Below are 23628 nucleotides of genomic sequence, written 5' to 3'. Positions count from 1 at the left end.
TCAGTTGGTAGAGCATGGCGCTTGCAACGCCAGGGTTGTGGGTTCGTTTCCCACGGGGGGCCAGTATGAAAATGTATGCACTCACTAACTGTAAGTCGCTCTGGATAAGAGCGTCTGCTAAATGACTTAAATGTAAATACTACAGAGGGGATGGGTGCTACTGTACTTTTCAATGTGTTATTTTTATGCTTTTTTTTAGGGACCCCTAAAAACTCTCTACGTTCTCCTAGACCCCCTGGTTGAGAATCACTGTAATCAATTACTGATAGATATGGACTTCATTTCCCATCAGGCTGGCAATCATTTTCCTCGATTTCCGCGTAACATCGCTCTGAAAGTAAACATGTTTTGCTCTTCTGCATTATTGGAGGACCAGACAATTTAGAACAGTTAATAGCAAATAGTATTTAGAAGTGTGTAAGTATTTTGAGTCACAGTCTAGGGTGTTGAGATTGTAGCTATTAAGTTTTAACATCGCTATCTAGCTCAATTTGTACACTTTCTAAGCCAACGCAACGCAGAAAGAACATACAGGTAGTAACATTATAACGTTAGCTAGCTAGCCAAGCTTTAACTTAATTTCTTTCTTCGTATGAATTTTGAATTTGCTTGCTCTTCTATCAAAAGTATTCGGCTTCCTACATGTACATAGAAAAGCTAACAACTATTGTTATGGCTAACATGTGCTAGCTTCCCGGCCAACGCCTTTCCCCCTTCCTTTTTTCCCCTTCATGCTCGTCGTCGCACACAATTCGTTTGAAAATGTGTCGTAGTTGACAGAATTCTGCGTCAAGCACTTGACAGACACAGCAATACAATTTTGTAGAGTTAGAATGTCTTCCCTTTCTTTTTACTGAACACCATCGTTTTTTCCATTTGGACAGCTTGTCAAAAGCCAGGTAGGTTATTAGCGAGACATTATCATAGTAGTTAGGATTTACCTGCTGGGATCAAAATGGGTTGCACACTAAGTGCCGAAGATAAAGCTGCCATGGAGAGGAGTAAAAACATTGATCGGAATCTGAGAGAAGCTGGCGAAAAGGCATCAAGTGAAGTCAAACTGTTGCTTCTAGGTGAGTGTGCCAATGTGACTGACATTCGCAGTTAGTATATAAATTATATGAGGTCTGAAGAGGGAGTCTGTCTAACTGATCAAATTACTGTTATGTAGGGCTCATGACTAGCTCTCGAAAACACTTCTCTGTATTTAGGGTTTTCAGCGTTACATTCGGCCCACATTTGGCTCCATATGAACTACAATTCCAAGGCTGTGTTTTAACATGTTGAAAAGTCTATAATTATCGCCTTCAAAACGGTTTTCGAAACATATGCTATGCCCCTTATCTTTTATATCAGTGAGAAATAATCTTTCAAATAAAAAAGATCAGTAGCAGTTTTGCACAGATCCACAACCTGTGTGCCGCAAGTTGATGAACTACACTTCCTCCCCAGCTATGCTTACACACATTTGTTCGAGCACCCTAGATAGCTAATTATCATAGGACATGACCTATATCTTCCTTAAACAAGAGATGTAACATGGAGATATGGCTGTGTGGGAACAGTGTTTTAACCTTTTTTGTTTTTTGAAAATTATTTATTGCTGATATGAAAGATATGTACCTTGTGTTTCCAAAAAAGTACCGCAAGCAATATGTGTTAATGTTTAGAGCAAGCATCTGGGCTCTTAACAAAACTTCCCCAGTCAGAAGATACTATGGTCAATAGGCGCTAAAGCAGTTAGCGTCTATGAATGGGGTAGGCTCATGACTATCTGGCAATGGTGATTGTTGAACCTACTTCTTTGCTCAAATGAAATCTGTCATGATAATTCAGTCTTCCACAGACTGCATTAAAAAAACACTAGCGTTCATGGTCATGATGTAGCCTGATGTTTTCCCCTAGATTCTCAGGGCAGGTGCAAAGACCCCAAAACGGTAGGGGGGTGTAGAACTGTCACAGATGGAATCGGCTGGTTCTGAGCTCTGACTGTGCATGTTTGTTGTTATATCTCTACACATTTAGTAGAGCTAAGGATTTGAAACTTTGCTCCTGATCTTATGTCTCCCCTCTTTGCCTCTAAACATTCCACTTCAAGGTGCTGGGGAATCTGGGAAAAGCACAATTGTAAAGCAGATGAAGTGAGTACGTGTTTCAACCATTTTGTGCACACCCAAAAGAAAAGAAGAAACTAGCATTCTGTTTATACCTTTTGACCGATTAGGAACACGTGAAGTGCTGTATCAGCTAGGAGCCTTTGAGATAGGATGTTATCCATGTCACAAGGCCTAGATTAGATGTTGACCGCAAGCACCAGTAAGATGCACATGTGAACCTTCTCTTCCTGCCCCCAGAATTATCCATGAGGACGGGTACACACAGGAGGAGTGCAGCCAGTACAGGGTGGTGGTTTACAGCAACACCATCCAGTCCATCATTGCCATCATCAGAGCCATGGGCAGGCTGGGTATAGACTTTGGGGACAAAGCACGATCAGTGAGTCAGCTTGAAGATTCTCTTACATTCCAGTGCTCTTATAACAGTGTAATTAGTTTAATAGGTTCTGTTAGATTCATTTACTAATGTTTCCTTGTAAAATGCCACAGTAAGTGTTGTTTCTATTTATGTTATGACTACAAGGAAGTACATACTTTACAAGAACAGTGAACAGAATGATCTGCTGGCTGCAGTGACAATTTGTTCCAAATCAAATTGTATTCGTCACATGCTTCGTAAAAAACAGGTGTGGACTAACAGTGAAATGCTTACTTACGGGCCCTTCCCAACAATACAGAGAGAAATAATAGAAAAGTAAAACACATAATAATATATACACAATGAGTAACGATTACTTGGCTATATACAATGGGTACCAGCACAGAGTCGATATGCAGGGGTACGAGGTAATCAAAGTAGATATGTACATATAACTAGGAATAAAGTGACAGATGGTAAACAGTTGCAGCAGTGTATGTGATGAGTCAAAAAAGTGATTGCAAAAAGGGTCAATGCAGATAGTCCGGGTAGCTATTTGATTAACTATTTAACTAACTATTTAGCAGTCTTATGGCTTTGGGGTAGAAGCTGTTCAGGGTCCTGTTGGTTCCAGACTTGGTGCATCGGTACAGCTTGCCGTGCGGTAGCAGAGAGAACAGTCTGTGACTTGGGTCACAGTCTAGGAACAACATGGATGGTCAGCATGTGAAGTAAATCACTTGAAAACAGATTCTGCACTGAACATGTTGATTTGGGAGTAGGGTTGGGGGGTATACCGTATATACAGTATCCCGGTGTATTTTGATATACCATCGGTATGATTTTCATTCTTCAATCAATACTGTTTAAAAAATATTTATTTTTTATATAAATTTGAATAGGAGTACTTTTTTAAATAAATACCTGCAGTCAACTTGTGCACTAGGTAGTAGATAAAGCAGATCGCGTTAATCATTTCGCCTGTTAGATTATTTTTCATTATTACGCTTACTGGTACTAGTTTCCCAAAACAGCTGTTTGAGCCAGTCACGTGTGTTTGTTTACAAAGAAGCACAACAAGCAAAATGGGAGCTTTGCAAGGGTAGTGTCACTCCGGTAGGGCAACTTAAGTGAGGTGATCAAGTTACACTTGTATGAAATTCACTACTAATGTTTCCCAGCTATATATCGTATAACTATTAAGTTAACTATCAAAGATTTGCCAAATAAATTCTCCCCAGTTGGGTTTTGCTAATGTTAGCTAAGAGGCTAACGTTAGCTTGCCTGGTCAAGCTTCTTGGTAACAGCAGCAGATACAATCCCCTCCTGGATTAAGATCCCTGCTGTTTAATATTTATTTTGTGCATACTGCAAACTGCGTTTTGAGGTACTTTGAGATACTGGGTTGTCTTGGTGGTAAATGTTTCCATGCACTTGTTAGCATTTACTTAGCATCCGCTATGGGGATTCCTTAGTACTTGTTAGCATTCTGGTAAATTACGTTTTTGGTGCTTTTTTACGCTTTGGGGAAAGAAATAGCGCCCCTTGTGTGCACTATCGGTAATACAATATATCCTGGGTTGGCACAGGCACGGTATGGAAATCTGGATGCCACCCAACCCTATTTGTGATTGAAATTTTTCTGTTGTCATACCGTATTTCCACGAGGAAGAGAGCTGTCAGCGCTGTTGTTTCCTGTTGGTAACTGTGTTGTTTGCTTTACTGTGTCTCCAGGATGATGCCCGCCAGCTTTTTGCCTTGGCCAGCTCTGCAGAGGAAGGGGTCATGACCCCTGAACTGGCTGGGGTCATCAAGAGGTTATGGCAGGACAGAGGGGTTCAGATCTGCTTCGGCAGGTCTAGAGAGTACCAGCTAAACGACTCCGCCTCATAGTAAGAGCATTACAAATCTCTGCCCTAACACTGCTTGAATCGAGAATTATAATGACCAGAGAACCATAGTGACTGATAGGAGGAATATTGGCCATCCTCAAACATGAGAAGCGAGACACTTGCTTGTCTGTAATCCAAATGACTGTAATTCATCCAAGGTTGGGGAAAGCCTAATGATCTGAAAATAATATTTTGAGTTCCGGAAAATCATTGGAAATAGGGAGAAGTGTAAGGAACTGGTACCTAAGGTCTTATGTGACGTGTTAATCAGGAGGCTGCGGCCTGGATCTCGTATACACTGAAATGTATTTCTGTTTTCCACTGCCTTTGTTGGGAGCTTGCTTTTCAAAAAATGTATTGTACTATCAACAGATTGAGTATTTATTAGAATCCCCATTTGCTGCTAACAAGGCAACAGCTAATCTTCCTAGGATCCAGGAATAAAACAATACATCATAGTTAAACAATAGCCAACATCAAAAATAAAATAGTACATCAAACTAGACATTGCATTATACTTACAGTATGTACATTGCTCCATTACTACAAATTTACAGTATAAAATATACAATATTAAAATAATACAATGTGTGTGTGTAGAGTATGGCTGGCACAATGACCGTATAACCGACAGTTATGGATAATAAAATAACCGTCATAACTGTTTAACACTAGAACCAGTGAGGAGATGGGAGAGGCAGGACTTGCTGTGCGTCATACGTCACAAATACAACCAAGTTCTATTTTAGCGCCTGGCTATGCAGACGCGAGTGGTGTGGGTGCAATGATTGAATAACATTTATGTGTAGATTTATTTTGAAGCGCACGCGACGCGTGTGGTGTGGTCAGCATGTAACAGTGTAATTAATACATTTCATATACAGTGCATTTGGAAAGTATTCAGATCCCTTGACGTTTTCCACATTTTGTTACGTTACGGCCTTATTCTAAAAGCCATTCATCATGTACTTGGTGTCGACGTCAAACCAAAACTTAATTCCAAACTTGACGGATTTACTCGCAATGTATTGCGTAAAGCCGCAACGAGCTTTTGTTGGGATCAATTGTTCATCAACAGTGATCTTCTCTCCTGGTTTGTTAACATGCAATGCTGCTCTGTACAAACTTGTTCCAAACGTCAGATACAGTTGAAGTCGGAGGTTTACATACACTTAGGTTGGAGTCATTAAAACTCATTTTTCAACCACTCCACAAATTTCTTGTTAACAAACTATAGTTTTGGCAAGTCGGTTAGGACATCTACTTTGTACATGACACAAGTAATCTTTCCAACAATTGTTTACAGACTGATTATTTCACTTATAATTCACTGTATCACAATTCAAGTGGGTCAGAAGTTTACATACACTAAGTTGACTGTGCCTTTAAACAGCTTGGGAAATTCCATAAAATGATGTCATGGCTTTAGAAGCTTCTGATAGGCTAAGTGACATCATTTGAGTCAATTGGAGGTGTACCTGTGGATGTATTTCAAGGCCTACCTTCAAACTATGTGCCTCTTTGCTTGACATCATGGGAAAATCAAAATAAATCAGCCAAGAGCTCAGAAAAAAATTGTAGACCTCCACAAGTCTGGTTCATCCTTGGGAGCAATTCCAAAACTCCTGAAGGTACCACGTTCAACTGTATAAACAATAGTACGCAAGTATAAACACCATGGGACCACGCAGCCGTCATACCGCTCAGGAAGGAGACGCGTTCTGTCTCCTAGAGATGAACGTACTTTGGTGCGAAAAGTGCAAATCAATCCCAGAACAACAGCAAAGGACCTTGTGAAGATGCTGGAGGAAACGGGTACAAAAGTATCTATATCCACAGTAAAACGAGTCCTATATCGACATAACCTGAAAGGCCGCTCAGCAGGGAAGAAGCCACTGCTCCAAAACCGCCATAAAAAAGCCCGACTACGGTTTGCAACTGCACATGGGGACAAAGATCGTACTTTTTGGAGAAATGTCCTCTGGTCTGATGAAACAAAAATAGAACTGTTTGGCCATAATGACCATCGTTAATGTTTGGAGGAAAAAGGGGGTCGCTTGCAAGCCGAAGAACACCATCCCAACCGTGAAGCACGGGGTGGCAGCATTATGCTGTGGGGGTGCTTTGCTGCTGGAGAGACTGGTGCTCTTCACAAAATAGATGGCATCATGAGGAAGGACAATTATGTGGATATATTGAAGCAACATCTCAAGACATCAGTCAGGAAGTTAAAGCTTGGTCGCAAATGGGTCTTCCAAATGGACAATGACCCCAAGCATACTTCCAAAGTTGTGGCAAAATGGCTTAAGGACAACAAAGACAAGGTATTGGAGTGGCCATCACAAATTCCTGACCTCAAACCTATAGAACATTTGTGGGCAGAACTGAAAAAGTGTGTGCGAGCAAGGAGGCCTACAAACATCACTCAGTTACACCAGCTCTGTCAGGAGGAATGGGCCAACATTTACCCAACTTATTGTGGGAAGCCTGTGGAAGGCTACCCAAAACATTTGACCGAAGTTAAACAATTTAAAGGCAATGCTACCAAATACTAATTGAGTGTATGTAAACTTCTGACCCACTGGGAATGTGATGAAAGAAATAAAAGCTGAAATAAATCATTCTCTCTACAATTATTCTGACATTTCACATCCTTAAAATAAAGTGGTGATCCTAACTGACCTAAGACAGGGAATTTTTACTAAGATTAAATGTCAGGAATTGTGAAAACTGAGTTTAAATGTATTTGGCAAAGGTGTATGTAAACTTCCGACTTCAACTGTACCATGGCAAATTTGTCTGTTTTCAGACATGGCGTACCATGGCGTTCTCGTTTCTTTGTCATCAAAACGGAGGTAACGCATGATCTATTATGATTCTAACAATGGCAGTGCGTTTTATATAAGCTTATTTAGGAAAAGTCAAGGACGGAGGCATGACTTAAAAAATTGCTGATTTAATCAAATTAATTAATTAATGAGAGGTCAAAATGACTGCTTTATTCTAGTGTTAAATATATTTTAGATTTTTTGAACCAACAGCTGACTGAAAAGGGATGGCCAGGTATTCGTGTGGTTGAGTCCGTTTCTGTCATAACATGGACTCTAACAACGTGATGAAACTTTGTTGCTACTTGCTGAAACAAGCAAGGTGTTGTAGCAAATGAGCACACATAAGAGGTGCAGCATCATCACACATAGAAATAGAATGATGGCAGCACGTGCATATATTTTGCTATATATATATATATATATATATATATATATATATATATATATATATATATATATATATATATATATATATATATATACATACATACATACAGTGGGGAAAAAAAGTATTTAGTCAGCCACCAATTGTGCAAGTTCTCCCACTTAAAAAGATGAGAGGCCTGTAATTTTCATCATAGGTACATGTCAACTATGACAGACAAAATGAGAATTTTTTTCTCCAGAAAATCACATTGTAGGATTTTTAATGAATTTATTTAGAAATTATGGTGGAAAATAAGTATTTGGTCAATAACAAAAGTTTCTCAATACTTTGTTTTATACCCTTTGTTGGCAATGACACAGGTCAAACGTTTTCTGTAAGTCTTCACAAGGTTTTCACACACTGTTGCTGGTATTTTGGCCCATTCCTCCATGCAGATCTCCTCTAGAGCAGTGATGTTTTGGGGCTGTCGCTGGGCAACACGGACTTTCAACTCCCTCCAAAGATTTTCTATGGGGTTGAGATCTGGAGACTGGCTAGGCCACTCCAGGACCTTGAAATGGTTCTTACGAAGCCACTCCTTCGTTGCCCGGGCGGTGTGTTTGGGATCATTGTCATGCTGAAAGACCCAGCCACGTTTCATCTTCAATGCCCTTGCTGATGGAAGGAGGTTTTCACTCAAAATCTCACGATACATGGCCCCATTCATTCTTTCCTTTACACGGATCAGTCGTCCTGGTCCCTTTGCAGAAAAACAGCCCCAAAGCATGATGTTTCCACCCCCATGCTTCACAGTAGGTATGGTGTCCTTTGGATGCAACTCAGCGTTCTTTGTCCTCCAAACACGACGAGTTTAGTTTCTACCAACAAGTTCTATTTTGGTTTCATCTGACCATATGATATTCTCCCAATCCTCTTCTGGATCATCCAAATGCACTCTAGCAAACTTCAGACGGGCCTGGACATGTACTGGCTTAAGCAGGGTGACACGTCTGGCACTGCAGGATTTGAGTCCCTGGCGGCGTAGTGTGTTACTGATGGTAGGCTTTGTTACTTTGGTCCCAGCTCTCTGCAGGTCATTCACTAGGTCCCCCCGTGTGGTTCTGGGATTTTTGCTCACTGTTCTTGTGATCATTTTGACCCCACGGGGTGAGATCTTGCGTGGAGCCCCAGATCGAGGGAGATTATCAGTGGTCTTGTATGTCTTCCATTTCCTAATATTTGCTCCCACAGTTGATTTCTTCAAACCAAGCTGCTTACCTATTGCAGATTCAGTCTTCCCAGCCTGGTGCAGGTCTACAATTTTGTTTCTGGTGTCCTTTGACAGCTCTTTGGTCATGGCCATAGTGGAGTTTGGAGTGTGACTGTTTGAGGTTGTGGTCTTTTATACTAATAAACAGGTGCCATTAATAAGAAGTTCAAACAGGTGCCATTAATATAGGTAACGAGTGGAGGACAGAGGAGCCTCTTAAAGAAGAAGTTACAGGTCTGTGAGAGCCAGAAATTTTGCTTGTGTGTAGGTGACCAAATACTTATTTTCCACCATAATTTGCAAATAAATTCATTAAAAATCCTACAATGCGATTTTCTGGATTTTTTTTCTCTCAATTTGTCTGTCATAGTTGATGTGTACCTATGATGAAAATTACAGGCCTCTCATCTTTTTAAGTGGGAGAACTTGCACAATTGGTGGCTGACTAAATACGTTTTTCCCCCACTGTGTGTGTGTGTGTGTGTGTGTGTGTGTATATATATATATATATATATATATATATGTGTGTATATATATATATATATATATATATATATATATATACACACATACACAGTACCAGTCAAAAGTTTGGACACACCTACTCATTAAAAGTAGCCACCCTTTGCCAAGAGTGTGCAAAGCTGCCTTGATGACAGCTTTGCACACTCTTGGCATTCTCTCAACCAGCTTCACCTAGAATGCTTTTCCAACAGTCTTGAAGGAATTCCCACATTTGCTGAGCACTTGTTGGCTGCTTTTCCTTCACTCTGCGGTCCAACTCATCCCCAACCATCTCAATTGGGTTGAAGTCGGGTGATTGTGGAGGCTAGGTAATCTGATGCAGCACTCCATCACTCTCCTTCTTGGTCAAATAGCCCTTACACAGCCTGGAGGTGTGTTGGGTCATTGTCCTGTTGAAAAACAAATAATAGTCCCACTAAGCGCATACCAGATGGGATGGCGTATCGCTGCAGAATGCTGTGGTAGCCATGCTGGTTAAGTGTGCCTTGAATTCTAAATAAATCACAGACAGTGTCACCAGAAAAGCACCATCACACCTCCTCCTCCGTGCTTCACGGTGGGAACTACACATGCGGAGATCATCCTTTCACCTACTCTGCATCTCACAAAGACACAGCGGTTGGAACGAAAAATCTCAAATTTGGACTCATCAGACCAAAGGACAGATTTCCACCGGTCTAATGTCGATTGCTCGAGTTTCTTGGCCCAAGCAAGTCTCTTCTTCTTATTCGTGTCCTTTAGTAGTGAAGGCCTAATTCACGCAGTCATTTGTTTTTCAACCCAACACAAAGTCTCTTCTGAACAGTTGATGTTGAGATGTGTCTGTTACTTAAACTCTGTGAAGCATTATTTATGCATAGTCACTTTAACTCTACCCACATGTATAGTCATGGTCAAATGTTTTGAGAATGACACAAATACTAATTTTCACAAAGTCTGCTGCCTCAGTTTTGATGATGGCAATTTGCATATACTCCAGAATGTCATGAAGAGTGATTCGATGAATTGCAATTAATTGCAAAATCCCTCTTTGCTATGAAAATGAACTTAATCCCCCCAAAAAAAATATCGAAATTTTGGGTCCATGGCCAGGAAACTCCCCAGACCTTAATCCCATGGAGAACTTGTGGTCGATCGTCAAGAGGTGGGTGGACAAACAAAACCCCACAAATTCTGACAAACTCCAAGCATTGATTATGCAAGAATGGGCTGCAATCAGTCAGGATGTGGCCCAGAAGTTAATTGACAGCATGCCAGGGCGGATTGCAGAGGTCTTGAAAAAGAAGGGTCAACACTGCAAATATTGACTCTTTGCATAAACTTAATGTAATTGTCAATAAAAGCCTTTGACACTTATGGAATGCTTCAGTATACCATAGTAACATCTGACAAAAATATCTCAACACTGAATCAGCGAACTTTGTGAAGACCAATACTTGTCATTCTCAAAACTTTTGACCACGACTGTACATATTACCTCAATTACCTCGACTAGCCGGTGCCCCCGCACATTGACTCTGTAAGTAAGCATTTCACTGTAATGTCTACACCTGTTGTATTCGGCGCATGGGCTCCCGAGTGGTGCAGCGGTATCACAACCGGCCGTGATTGGGAGTCCCATAGGGCGGCACACAATTGGCCCAGCGTCGTCCGGGTTTGGTCGGTGTAGGCCGTCATTGTAAATAAGAATTTGTTCTTAACTGACTTGCCTAGTTAAATAAAGGTAAAATAAAAATGTGGCAAATCAAATTTGATTTGATTTACAGTATTTGGGATGCAATCTGTGGTGCAGTTAACTCTTTAATGAACTTATCCTCTGCAGCAGAGGTAACTCTGGGTCTTCCTTTTCTGTGGCGGTCCTCATGAGAGCCAGTTTCATCATAGCGCTTGATGGTTTTTGCGACTGCACTTGAAGAAACTGTCAAAGTTCTTGAAATGTACCTGATTGACTGACCTTTATAGTTATGTACTTGAAAATGTATCAATTGACCAATTCGGCACATTTGGGCAGACTTGATACAAAATAGTCCAGTATTGCAATGCTTCACTGGATCAATCTGAAACTTTGCACACACATTGCTGCCATATAGTGGCCAAAATCTAAATTGCAACTAAACTGCCATGTTATATTGTGTCCTTTCTCTTGCATTTCAAAGATGATGGAACAAAAAAACAAATAGAAAACGCATGTTTTTTGTTTGTATTATCTTTTACCAGATCTAATGTGTTATTCTCCTACATTAATTTCACATTTCCACAAACTTCAAAGTGTTTCCTTTAAAATGGTATCAAGAATATGCATGTCCTTGCTTCAGGTCCTGAGCTACAGGCAGTTAGATTTGGGTATGTCATTTTAGGCAAAAATTGAAAAATAAGGGTCAGATCCTTAACAGGTTAACAGGTGTGCCTTTTTAAAAAGTTAATTTGTATAATTTCTTTCCTTAATGCGTTTGAGCCATCAGTTGTGTTGTGACAAGGGAGGGGGGGGGAATAGATAGCCCTATTTGGTAAAAGACCAAGTCCATGTTATGGCAAGAACAGCTCAAATAAGCAAAGCGAAACAACAGTCCATCATTACTTTAAGACATGGTCAGTTAATACAGAAAATTTCGCTAAAACCATCAAGCGCTATGATGAAACTGGCTCTCATGAGGACTGCCACAGGAATGGAAGACCCAGAGTTACCTCTGCTGCAGAGGATAAGTTCATTCGAGTTACCAGCCTCAGAAATTGCAGCCCAAATAAATGCTTCACAGAGTTCAAGTAACAGACAAATCTCAACATCAACTGTTCAGAGGGGACTGTGTAGAACAGGCCTTCATTGTCAAATTGCTTTAAAGAAACCACTACTAAAGGACACCAATAAGAAGAAGAGACCTGCTTGGGCCAAGAAACAAGAGCAATTGACATTAGACCGGTGGAAATGTGTCCTTTGGTCTGGAGTCCAAATTGGAGATTTTTGGTTCCAACCGCCGTGTTTTTGAGACGCGTGTGGGTGAACGGATGATCTCTGCATGTGTTGTTCCCACTGTAAAGCATGGAGGAGGAGGTGTTATGGTGTGGGGGTGCTTTGCTGGTGACACTGTCTGTGATTTATTTAGAATTCAAGGCATACTTAACCAGCATGGCTACCACAGCATTCTGCAGCGATACGCCATCCCATCTGGTTTGGGCTTAGTGGGACTATCATTTGTTTTTCAACAGGACAATGACCCAACACACCTCCAGGCTGTGTAAGGGCCATTTTACCAAGAAGGAGAGAGATGGAGTGCTGTATCAGGTGACCTGGCCTCCACAATCCCCTGATATCAACCCAAATTAGATGGTTTGTGATGAGTCGGACGGCAGAGTGAAGGAAAAGCAGCCTACAAGTGCTCAGCATATGTGGGAACTCCTTCAACACTCTTGGAAAAGCATTCCAGGTGAAGCTGGTTGAGAGAATGCCAAGAGTGTGCATTCTGTCATCAAGGCAAAGGGTGGCTATTTGAAGAATCTAAAATATATTTTGATTTGTTTAACACTTTTTTGGTTACTACATGATTCCGTATGTGTTATTTCATAGTTTTGATATCTTCACTATTATTCTACAATGTAGAAAATAGTAAAAATAAAGAAAAATACTTGAATGAGTAGGTGTGTCCAAAATTTTCACTGGTACTGTAATTTAGATTAACCGCATGACAATGATGTAGAGATACATAGACTATTATAAATTAAATGAAACTTCCACGAAAATATGCATATGAAAATCATAATAATATAATAATAATATGCCATTTAGCAGACGCTTTTATCCAAAGCGACTTACAGTCATGTGTGCATACATTTTTACGTATGGGTGGTCCTGGGGATCGAACCCACTACCCTGGCGTTACAATAGCCATGCTCTACCAATTGAGCTACAGAGGATCACAGGCAGATCTGTAGAAATGGTGTGATAAATTGGCACTCCAAATGGAAAGGTTGTTGACCCCTGGTGTAGTCTATTACCGGGAACTTCAGGACCTTAAAGGTAGAGTCTACAAAGGCCAGCATCAGTGGGAGGTGGGTCGGGAACAGGTTTTTTTTCTTCTGGTTAGGCTATCTTGATTTCTGTCTCTCGCTTGAGTCATTTGTGTGTCTTCATTATTTAATCAAACAGCGTGGTTAAAGCATCGGACAAGCTCAGTACATATAGTTGATGTTATAAAACACAGCGTAGAAAACTACAAGTTTTAAAATGTTGACCAATCGATTGGTCGAAAGAAAAGACTACTCTCAGTCGACCAATATGTATTTTCTTGGGGACAGCCCTACTGAGCTTTGTGCTGTTTGAACAGACAGTTATGTTCTTTCAACAGATGTAGGATCTTAATTTGATCACCCTGTTGCAGGGGAACTTTCCTGCAATGCAGTAGTGTATTTGAGGTTTAAAAAGGCTTCTAAAGTTTGTTGATGGACAGCAATAGTCAAACCTTGTCTCTGATTTTCTAGCAGATTTAAGTCAGGACTGAGACTGGACACTTCAGGAACACTCAACACCACTTGGAAAGACAATCTGTTGTGTCTCGGCATTAAAAGTTGTGTAATCGTCCCGGTGAAAATAAAACTTTCAGAAAACTATGGCGGGGTTTCCTCTAACTTTTGACCAGGGCTTTGCACATTTTATACAGATGTAAGGTCTTAAGTTTATCACTTTTGCTACTGAGAATTGTCCTGCAATGCAGGAAATGCATACATGTAGTGTATTTTAGTTTTGAAAAGGCTTCTAAAGTTTGAAATGTCCACTTTGACATTTCTGACTTGATTTGCCCTCATGAAAAATGTATCAAACCCTACAATAAATGTCCATCAATTATAATCCTCATAATAATTCACATTTCCTGCTAGGTTTGATAGAATTTCCCAGAAACAGACTCCTAGTTTGGGACAGGTCTGACTCCTCTGTTATCAGTGAAGACATGGAAGGAGGAACCCTGTGATAGACTGTGCTGCTGTTGCACCACACTGCTGAAGCAATAGAGAGGGACAGGGGAAGTTCCAGGCAAAATGCGCCACACTGCTGAAGCAATAGAGAGGGACAGGGGGAGTTCCAGGCCCAAAAGGCAGAAACAGGTTGCCGTCACTTACATTTTTTACTTTATTTAGAAAATCAATCAATCAATCAAATGTATTTATAAAGCCCTTTTAAATCAGCAGATGTCACAAAGTGCTATACAGACACCCAGCCTAAAACCCGAACAGCAAGCAATGCAGATGTAGAAGCACAGTGGCTAGGAAAAACTCCCTAGAAAGGCAGAAACCTAGGAAGAAACCTAGAGAGGAACCAGGCTCTGAGGGGTGGCCAGTCCCCTTCTGGCTGTGCCGGGTGGAGATTATAACAGTACATGGCCATTAAGGCCAGAATTTTCTCCACGATGTTCAAACGTTCATAGATGACCAGCAGTGTCAAATAATAATCACAGTGGTTGTAGAGGTTGCAACAGGTCAGTACATCAGGAGTAAATGTCACTTGGCTTTTCATAGCCGGGCATTTAGAGGTTGAAATAGCAGGTGCATTAGAGAGAGAGTTGAAAACAGCAGGTCTGGGACAAGGTAGCACGTCCGGTGAACAGGTCAGGGTTCAATAGCCGCAGGCAGAAGAGTTGAAACCGGAGCAGCAGCACGACCAGGTGGACTGGGGACAGCAAGGAGTCATCAGGTCAGGTAGTCCTGAGGCATGGTCCTAGGGCTCAGTTCCTCCGGGAGTGAAGGGAGAGAGAGAGCGAATTAGAGGGAGCATACTTAAATTCACACAGGACACCGGATAAGACAGGAGAATAACACCAGATATAGCAGACTGACCCTAGCCCCTCGGGGACTCGAGGCAAAAATAGGTGATTCTCATAAAACCAGTTTTAACCATGGCAGTAGCAAACTATTGGTCTGAAGACTAAGATGCCTAGGTTATGGCGCAGTGTCTCATTTTAAATACATTTTACATTTTTGCCTGATTTTTGTACATTTTCACCCCAAATTCTCATTACCGAAATGCCTCCAGATTATAATCTCTGGTCATTTTAATAAATGTTACTTTAGAAAAGCCTAACTTACTTGTATAAAACGCAAAATATGTTGTCCATAAATCATAAAATATGTATACTAGTGGAAGTTTACATTAAACTAGAATATTTATTATGTTAAAAATAGTGTCTGTGGACATGTTTCTCATTACCATTACACTTTTTAAAGTTGCTGTAAAAACTCCAATCATTTTTTAAATCGTTTTTGTTCACCCATGATGCATCATCTAGAGGAGCAGTCCTTAGATGAGCAGAAGTTCATTTAATTTCTTCACTTATATGCCTTCAGAATGAGGATATTATTCTCAAACACCCCCTTTATGTCACTTGACCTCATACCGAAATGACAAAAAAGCTCAAATTGGGAAAAACGTACCTTACCAACATGGAGGCATGAATGGGCTTTAGTGATGTGGTCAATTGTTTGTTCATTATAATGGCCGTCTCCTATTACTTGCAGATTAAGCTAAGGGCCTCTAATTACCGAAACACACATTTCTCATTACCGCATAATTTTTAGGTCTGTTTCGGTAATGAGATCCTTAATTTCTGCAAATTATAATAAGCTAATTCTAATGTATAGTCAATGGGTTTGCTGTGCTGGTAACTTTATTTACTAGGACCGCTCCTTACACCTATTGTATATCAGTTATTTGATGAAATAGGGGTTGTCAAGACATGGGTGTATAAACACCATTTAATTAACTTAAAGCCACAAACTGGAGTTTGAGTTTCAGCAAAGCGCAACCCGCCACTTAAAGGAGGATATCCCCCATTTTGACGTGTACCTGTTTTAGCACTTACCTATACTGTTGTTTGATATCCCAAGACAGTTCTTGGTCCATATCCCACATACAGTGCCCTCAGAAAGTATTCACACCCCTTGACTTTTTCCCCATTTTGCTGTGTTACAGCCTGAATTTAACATTTTATTAAATTAAGATTTTTTGTCACTGGCCTACACATAATACCCCATAATGTCAAAGTGGAATTAACAAATGAAAAGCTTAAATGTCTTGAGTCAATAAGTATTCAACACCTTTGTTATGGCAAGCCTAAGTAAGTTCAGGAGTAAAGATTTGCATAGCAAGTCACATAATAAGTTGCATGGACTCACTCTGTGTGCAATAGTGTTTAACATGATTTTTGAATGACTACCTCATCTCTGTACCCAACACATACAATTATCTCTAAGGTCCCTCAGTCGAGGAGTGAATTTCAAACACAGATTAAACCGAAAAGTCCAGGGAGGTTTTCCAATGCCTCGCAAAGAAGGGCACCTATTGGTAGATGGGTAAAAATAAAAAAGCAGACATTGAATATCCCTTTGAGCATGGTGAAGTTATTAATTACACGTTGGATGGTGTATCAATACACCCAGTCACTACAAAGATACAGGCATCCGGAGAGGAAGGAAACAGCTCCGGGATTTCACCATGAGGCCAATTGTGACATTAAAACAGTTACAGAGTTTAATGGCAGTGATTGGAGAAAACTGAGAATGGATCAATAACATTGTTGTTACTCCACAATACTAACCTAATTGACAGAGTGAAAAGAATGAAGCCTGTACATAATACAAATATTTCAAAGCATGCATCCTGTTTGCAACAAGGCACTAAAGTAATACTGGAAAAAATGTGGCAAAGCAATTAACTTTTTGTCCTGAATGCAAAGTGTTATGTTTGGGGCAAATACAATACAATACATTACTGTGTACCACTTTCCATATTTCCAAGCATAGTGGTGGCTGCATCATGTTATGGGTATGCTTGTAATCGTAAAGGACAGGGGAGTTTTTCAGGATAAAAAATAAACGGAATGGAGCTAAGCACTGGCAAAATCCTAGAGTTAAACCTTTCCACCAGAAACTGGGAGATGAATTCACCTTTCAGCAGGACAGTAGCCTAAAACACAAGGCCATATCTACACTGAAGTTGCTTACCAAGAAGACAGTGAATTTTCCTGAGTGGCAGAGTTACAGTTTTGACTTAAATCTGCTTGAAATCTATGGCAAGACCTGAAAATGGTTGTCTAGCAATGATCAACAACCAATTTGACAGAGCTTGAAGAATTTTGAAAATAATAATGGGCAAATGTTGCGCAATCCAGGTGTGGAAAGCTCTTAGAGACTTACCCAGAAAGAATCACGGTTGTAATCGCTGCAAAAGGTGATTCTAACACGTATTGACTCGGGTGGTTGAATACTTGTGAAATGTGATATTTCAGTTTTTTGTTAATAAATGTGTCAAATCAAATGTAATTTGTCACATGCGCCGAATACAACAGGTGTAGACCTTACAGTGAAATGCTTACTTACAAGCCCTTAATCAACAATGCAGTTTTAAGAAAGAATACCTAAAAAAAAGAAAAGTAACAAATAATTAAAGAGCAGCAGTAAAATAACAATAGCGAAGGGTACAGGGTGTACCGGTACCGAGTCAATGTGTGGGGGCACCGGTTAGTCGAAAGTATTCATTATGGGGTATTGTGTGTAGATTGATGAGGAAAAAAACGATTTAATCCATTTTAGAATAAGGCTGTAACGTAACAAAATGTGGAAAAAGTCAAGGGGTCTGAATACTTTCCGAATGCACTAGTGTTTTTATTTTTCATGAATTCCACTTTGAAATTAGCTTATTTTGTGTAAATCTTTAAAGACAATTAAATTCATTTTTATCCCACTTTGTAACGCAACAAAATGTGGAAAAAGTCCAGGGGTGTGAATACCTTCTGAAGGAACTGGATTTAGATACTTTAGGCATATCATGTTGTGCCATTTATCCATAGAATCCCATTCAATTTAGAAATGCATCTGAAATACCTTAGAACCACACATATCCATGTCCTAATACACCAATATTACCTGTAAAGACCTTGGATAAGTAAAAAAAATCCTTTGACTTTTTAAAATACATGCACGTCATTACAGTACTTATACTTATCCTAAAATAATGGGTATTTAGTCGCATCAAGATCAGTGATTTTAGTTTTATGCAAGTAATTTGAGATTGACAAATGCCAGTTTACTCTGATTACTCTGAGTTGTTTGTTTTGGGAATAATTTATTTGTTTACTTTGTATTCCTCCATATTGGCTTTATTTGTTCACTTGCATTGTGTTGTTCACATCCATGGTTGATCCAAAACCAGAACTTCCATTACATGTTTTAGCTCATCAATTTGAAATGGCATTATCCAACAATTGGTAAGTAGTAGTGTATGTAAGTAATTTATGTTAAGTCAGTTTCCTCCTCTTCCTCCTCAGTTACCTGAATGACCTGGACAGGATATCCCAGCAGAACTACGTGCCCACGCAGCAGGATGTCCTGCGCACCAGAGTCAAGACCACTGGCATCGTGGAGACACACTTCACATTCAAGGACCTCTACTTCAAGTCAGTAACCTGTTAACACGGCACTCAGTGCACTGACTCACACTAATAATAACTGAGGACCTTGGTACCTACAGTTAGTGATTCACTAATGTAGAAAATCCCAAAGCTGTCTGTACATCCCCCTAGTGACCACAATTTACTCTAGGAGTGTTTCTTTGTCTTTCTCTCCTGTTCATTCCCTTTTTTATGTCCTCCATCTTTTTCTCACTTCCTGTTATTTCTCTCTGTCTGAATCTCCGTGGCTGCAGGATGTTTGATGTGGGGGGTCAGAGGTCAGAGAGGAAGAAGTGGATCCACTGCTTTGAAGGAGTCACAGCCATCATCTTCTGTGTTGCGCTCAGTGACTATGACCTGGTGTTGGCTGAGGATGAGGAGATGGTGAGTGGGACAAGGCATAAACTCTAGATCTATAGTCCTGTGGTAATTACATGATACTCTTATCAAAAGAGAATGCTTAACAGTTTTACCCACACGCTGACCTTAACACTGCTCATCTCTCCACAGAACCGTATGCACGAGAGCATGAAGCTGTTTGACTCCATCTGCAACAACAAGTGGTTCACGGGCACCTCCGTCATCCTCTTTCTCAACAAGAAGGATCTGTTTGAGGACAAGATCCAGAAGAGCCCTCTCACTATCTGCTACCCAGAGTACTCAGGTACATCTTTAACCCTTTACACTCGTTGGAATTGGCCTATATGGATAGGGCTAAATTTAAATGTTTCTTACAGAAGAAATATGAAAATGCGTAACAATTGAAAGGAAACATTTTGTAGATTATGGAAAAATGATTAGACTAAAGGTAAGGACACAACAGTTCACCTGACACAAGACTGAATTCAAACAAGCTACTGTTGATTTGATGTGCGTTTGACATTTTCTGTACTTTTCGCCGCATTTGTGGATAACGAAATCTGAAAATACTCTGGGTACATTCAGTAACATGATAAGAATATTCCTGGAAAATGTGGGGTAGGTGCAACACACACAAAAATATATATACACCGGTTTGAGTGAGAGCACTAACTGGTGTCTCCAAGTAGCCACACACCTCTCCAGAGTGTGCACAGTTCCTAAGTCATTTCAATGCACTTTAATGACTCAAAGAAGAGTCTTCAACTAAGGTGCTTTTTTTTAGCTGTCCTAGCTATGCTGTTGAGGAACTAGAGCAAGCACACTTGTTTTTGTTTGGAGCACAACCCTGCATTCCTGCCATCATACAATTACTGTTGTTTACGCAACCCAAAAACTGTCCATTATAAATCGCAAACTGGCTCAGCTGGGTATCATTTGAAAGACTAGCTAACTTATAAAATATGATCTTACAGTGTTAGGCTTTCACAAGGCAATTCAGAGAAACAGATTGTAATTTTGGTGCACATAGAGTGCATTCAGGTCCGGGTGCCGCGGCTAATTTCCTTCACAATAGACAAACAGGCTCATTCTGTTCGGAACAACCCCAGGGTATGACGTCATGTCATCTTGTAACTGTACATCAAACATAGTGATCATGAATGTTGATACTGTATATGACATGAGTTTTATGATAAACAAATGTGAAGTGCTTGGCTTGCTTGTATGACATCAAAGCGGTATATATTATAATCCTCAGTCTCATCTTTCAAAATAGTGTACATTGAGTCCTCTTAATTTACAGCATTTCCCTTACTCAGACAAGCAATTAGCGGGAGGGATGGTGGCAACAACTTGTCGCGCACTGTGCTCAAGTTCAGAACGGCTGTCAGTCAAAACCCATACAGCACTGTGAACGCAGAGCCTGAGCTCTGATGTCATGTTTAGCATGTTACTGTGCAGCCACTGCGTACCAATTTTAGGTGCTTATCAGTACCCAAATCTTCAATTTTCAATTTGTGTATGGGTACGAGTGTAAAGGCCTACAGAAGGGCTACTAATACATTCTTTAACATTTTACAGATATACAGGTGGATATTCAGGAATCGGCATCTATAAAACAGCACAAAACACAATTTCCTGTGGGATTGTTGTTATAGTAACCGCAGTGCATTTGCACACAGTTGATTCTTGTTTGAGATGTCTGAGTAGTGAGTAATACCTCTATTATGAAATATTAGCTTGTGCAATATGGGAGGCGTTTCATGGCACACTTTGCTGAAGCAGGAAATTTGAGTTTAGCAAGTTTTTAGTCTATAATAGGAAATGACCAGTTTGCCCAAAGCAATGTATTAATTAAATCATACATATTTTGCATGTCCTTGTGAGAATAAGTGCATAAATCAGATTGAAAACATATTCCCCTCCTCTACTCTAGGTCCAAATGAATTGAAAGAGGCGTTAATCTACATTCAGTGTCAGTTTGAGGACTTGAACAAGCGGAAGGATACAAAGGAGATCTATACCCATTTCACTTGTGCTACTGACACTAAGAACGTGCAGTTTGTCTTTGACGCTGTCACTGACGTCATCATCAAAGTCAACCTGAAGGAGGTTGGCTTGTACTGAGACTCCTGCAACATCATCTATCTTGTCATCATAGGGGCTGGAGTGTGTTGGAATCACACATTTACAGGTATAAATCAATCATTGCCTTTTTGACAGTTAGACAGACCATATACGGGATGGGTTAATAGACCATAAACTGTTGCCATAATGTATGATGAATCCTTGGATATTTCAAGACAAGATTACATAGGGCACTTACGTGCTTTTGCTTTTCTATCCTTTTGCTGTTATGTATTCCATTGCTATGGACTGATTTTTAAAGTGGAATGTAAGTTGTGAGTGTTGGATGTGCCTCATGTTTTTGACTTTTATTGCCAAATTTCTGTAAAATATCTTTAAAACATTCTGCACTTTTTAGGCAGGTATTAATTACATTGTAAATGTTGAATAAGGGATCACAACTATTATGCATTTTCTGAGAGTTTTGATAACTCTTTCTAACCTTATACACTGAGTGTACAAAGCATTAGGAACACCTTCCTAATATTGAGTTGCACCCCCTTTTGCCCTCAGTATAGCCTCAATTCGTCGGGGTATGGACTCTACAAGGCGTCAAGCGTTCCACATGGATGCTGGCCCATGTTGACTCTAATGCTTCCCACAACTGTGTCAAGTTGGCTAGATGTCCTTTGGGTGGTGGACCATTCTTGATACACACGGGAAACTGTTGAGTGTGAAAAACCAAGCAGCATTGCAGTTCTTGGCACACTACCATACCCTGTTCAAAGGCACTTAAATATTTTGTCTTACCCATTCATCCTCTGAATGGCACACATACACAATCCATGTCTCAATTGTCTCAAGGCTTAAAAATAATTATTTAATCTGTCTCCTCCCCTTCATCTACACTGATTTGAAGTGGATTTAACAAGTGATCAATAAGCGATCATAGCTTTCACCTGGATTCACCTGGTCATTCTATGTCATGGAAAGAGCAGATGTTCCTAGTGTTTTGTACACTTAGTGTAAATGGTCATTGTTCAACCTAAATTTATGTTGTGGAATTTGACGTGTCCACTAGTGTTATTTGGTATTCTAGTGGGGATTTTAATGTGCAGAATTCTGATTTGTTTTAATACATCACCATTCAGATCATTACATAACACAGACATATTATACTAGCTCTTAGCCGACTGTAAGACATCACTTGATGTTTTAAAACCACTTTTAAAGAAAAAGCTTTTTTAATGGTTGCCTTGACTTGGATTATGTTACTTATTTTCTTTGGATTATCTTTGGATGGAACTATTTTGTATAAAGATTATTATGGCCTTTCGCTGAAGACAATGGCCTTAATATAAATTAAAAGTATTTGCCTGGAAGCCATTTTAAATGCCCCTCCTTTTGAAAACATGCTTTTTATAAGTTTTATTTTATTCCTTATTTTTCTGGTGAGTTGACTGAAAATACCTTCTCATTTACAGCAAAGGCTTGGGGAAAGTTACGGAAGTACAGAGAGGACATATGCATAAAAATATAATTCCCTCGTTATCTCGAATACAACTTATTTATCTCATGATCACTACATAACAAAAGTTGTTTTGTTGAGATCACGAGAATCTCTAAAGATAGGCGTGGATGTATTGATTGACAGTATGGCTGAGGCGGCAGAGCCCATGGTGGATCAGCGCATACGTTTTTATTGATTGCTACACTAAGGGATGGTACATTTAATGCTAACATCATGCTTTCATTTGTATTTGGAGCTCATTATCTGTTTATAAGTTAGAATGTTATCAAACTAAATGTCCCTTACCTTGAGCTAAAAGCTCATGGGGCAGCTAAGCCCTCATGGGGCATTTAAGCCCTGAACGATGCCTGACAGGCACCTCTGTCTCCCAGGCACATCAAAGACCACATCCAATCGCATGCAAGCAACAATGCAGCTAACTTGGCTAGTCTTGTGAGCGAGTTAGCTACAGTGGGGAGAACAAGTATTTGATACACTGCCGATTTTGAAGGTTTTCCTACTTACAAAGCATGTAGAGGTCTGTAATTTTTAACATAGGTACTCTTCAACTGTGAGAGACGGAATCTAAAACAAAAATCAAGAAAATCACATTGTATGATTTTTAAGTAATTAATTTGCATTTTATTGCATGACATAAGTATTTGATCACCTACCAACCAGTAAGAATTCCGGCTCTCACAGACCTGTTCGTTTTTCTTTAAGAAGCCCTCCTGTTCTCCACATTACCTGTATTAACTGCACCTGTTTGAACTCGTTACCTGTATAAAAGACACCTGTCCACACACTCAATCAAACAGACTCCAACCTCTCCACAATGGCCAAGATCAGACAGCTGTGTAAGGACATCAGGGATAAAATTGTAGACCTGCACAAGGCTGG

The 23628-nt window shown here is 40.0% G+C and overlaps 1 protein-coding gene across 3 annotated transcripts; it reads left to right on the top strand.

The window, feature by feature from the left end:
- The first annotated feature begins 304 nt into the window (after nt 1-304).
- On the top strand, nt 305-21795 carry LOC121575280 (guanine nucleotide-binding protein G(i) subunit alpha-3). 3 transcript variants are annotated; one of them, XM_041888264.2, is made up of 9 exons: nt 305-534; nt 885-1073; nt 2099-2141; nt 2355-2496; nt 4210-4367; nt 18669-18797; nt 19046-19175; nt 19302-19455; nt 21088-21795. In XM_041888264.2, the coding sequence occupies exons 2-9, from the start codon at nt 956-958 to the stop codon at nt 21276-21278; spliced, it is 1065 nt and encodes a 354-aa protein (XP_041744198.1). In that variant the 5' UTR covers nt 305-534; nt 885-955; the 3' UTR covers nt 21279-21795. The 3 variants fall into 3 exon arrangements, with proteins under 3 accessions (XP_041744198.1, XP_041744197.1, XP_041744199.1); XM_041888265.1 differs by having other exon boundaries at nt 314-417; XM_041888263.2 differs by having other exon boundaries at nt 305-1073.
- Nucleotides 21796-23628: the final 1833 nt, after the last annotated feature.

This window comes from Coregonus clupeaformis, chromosome 10 (assembly GCF_020615455.1).
Source record: "Coregonus clupeaformis isolate EN_2021a chromosome 10, ASM2061545v1, whole genome shotgun sequence".
In the NCBI taxonomy this organism is placed as follows: Eukaryota; Metazoa; Chordata; class Actinopteri; order Salmoniformes; family Salmonidae; genus Coregonus; species Coregonus clupeaformis.
Note: the sequence above shows the minus strand (reverse complement) of the source record. Positions and strands in the feature narration are given on the sequence as shown.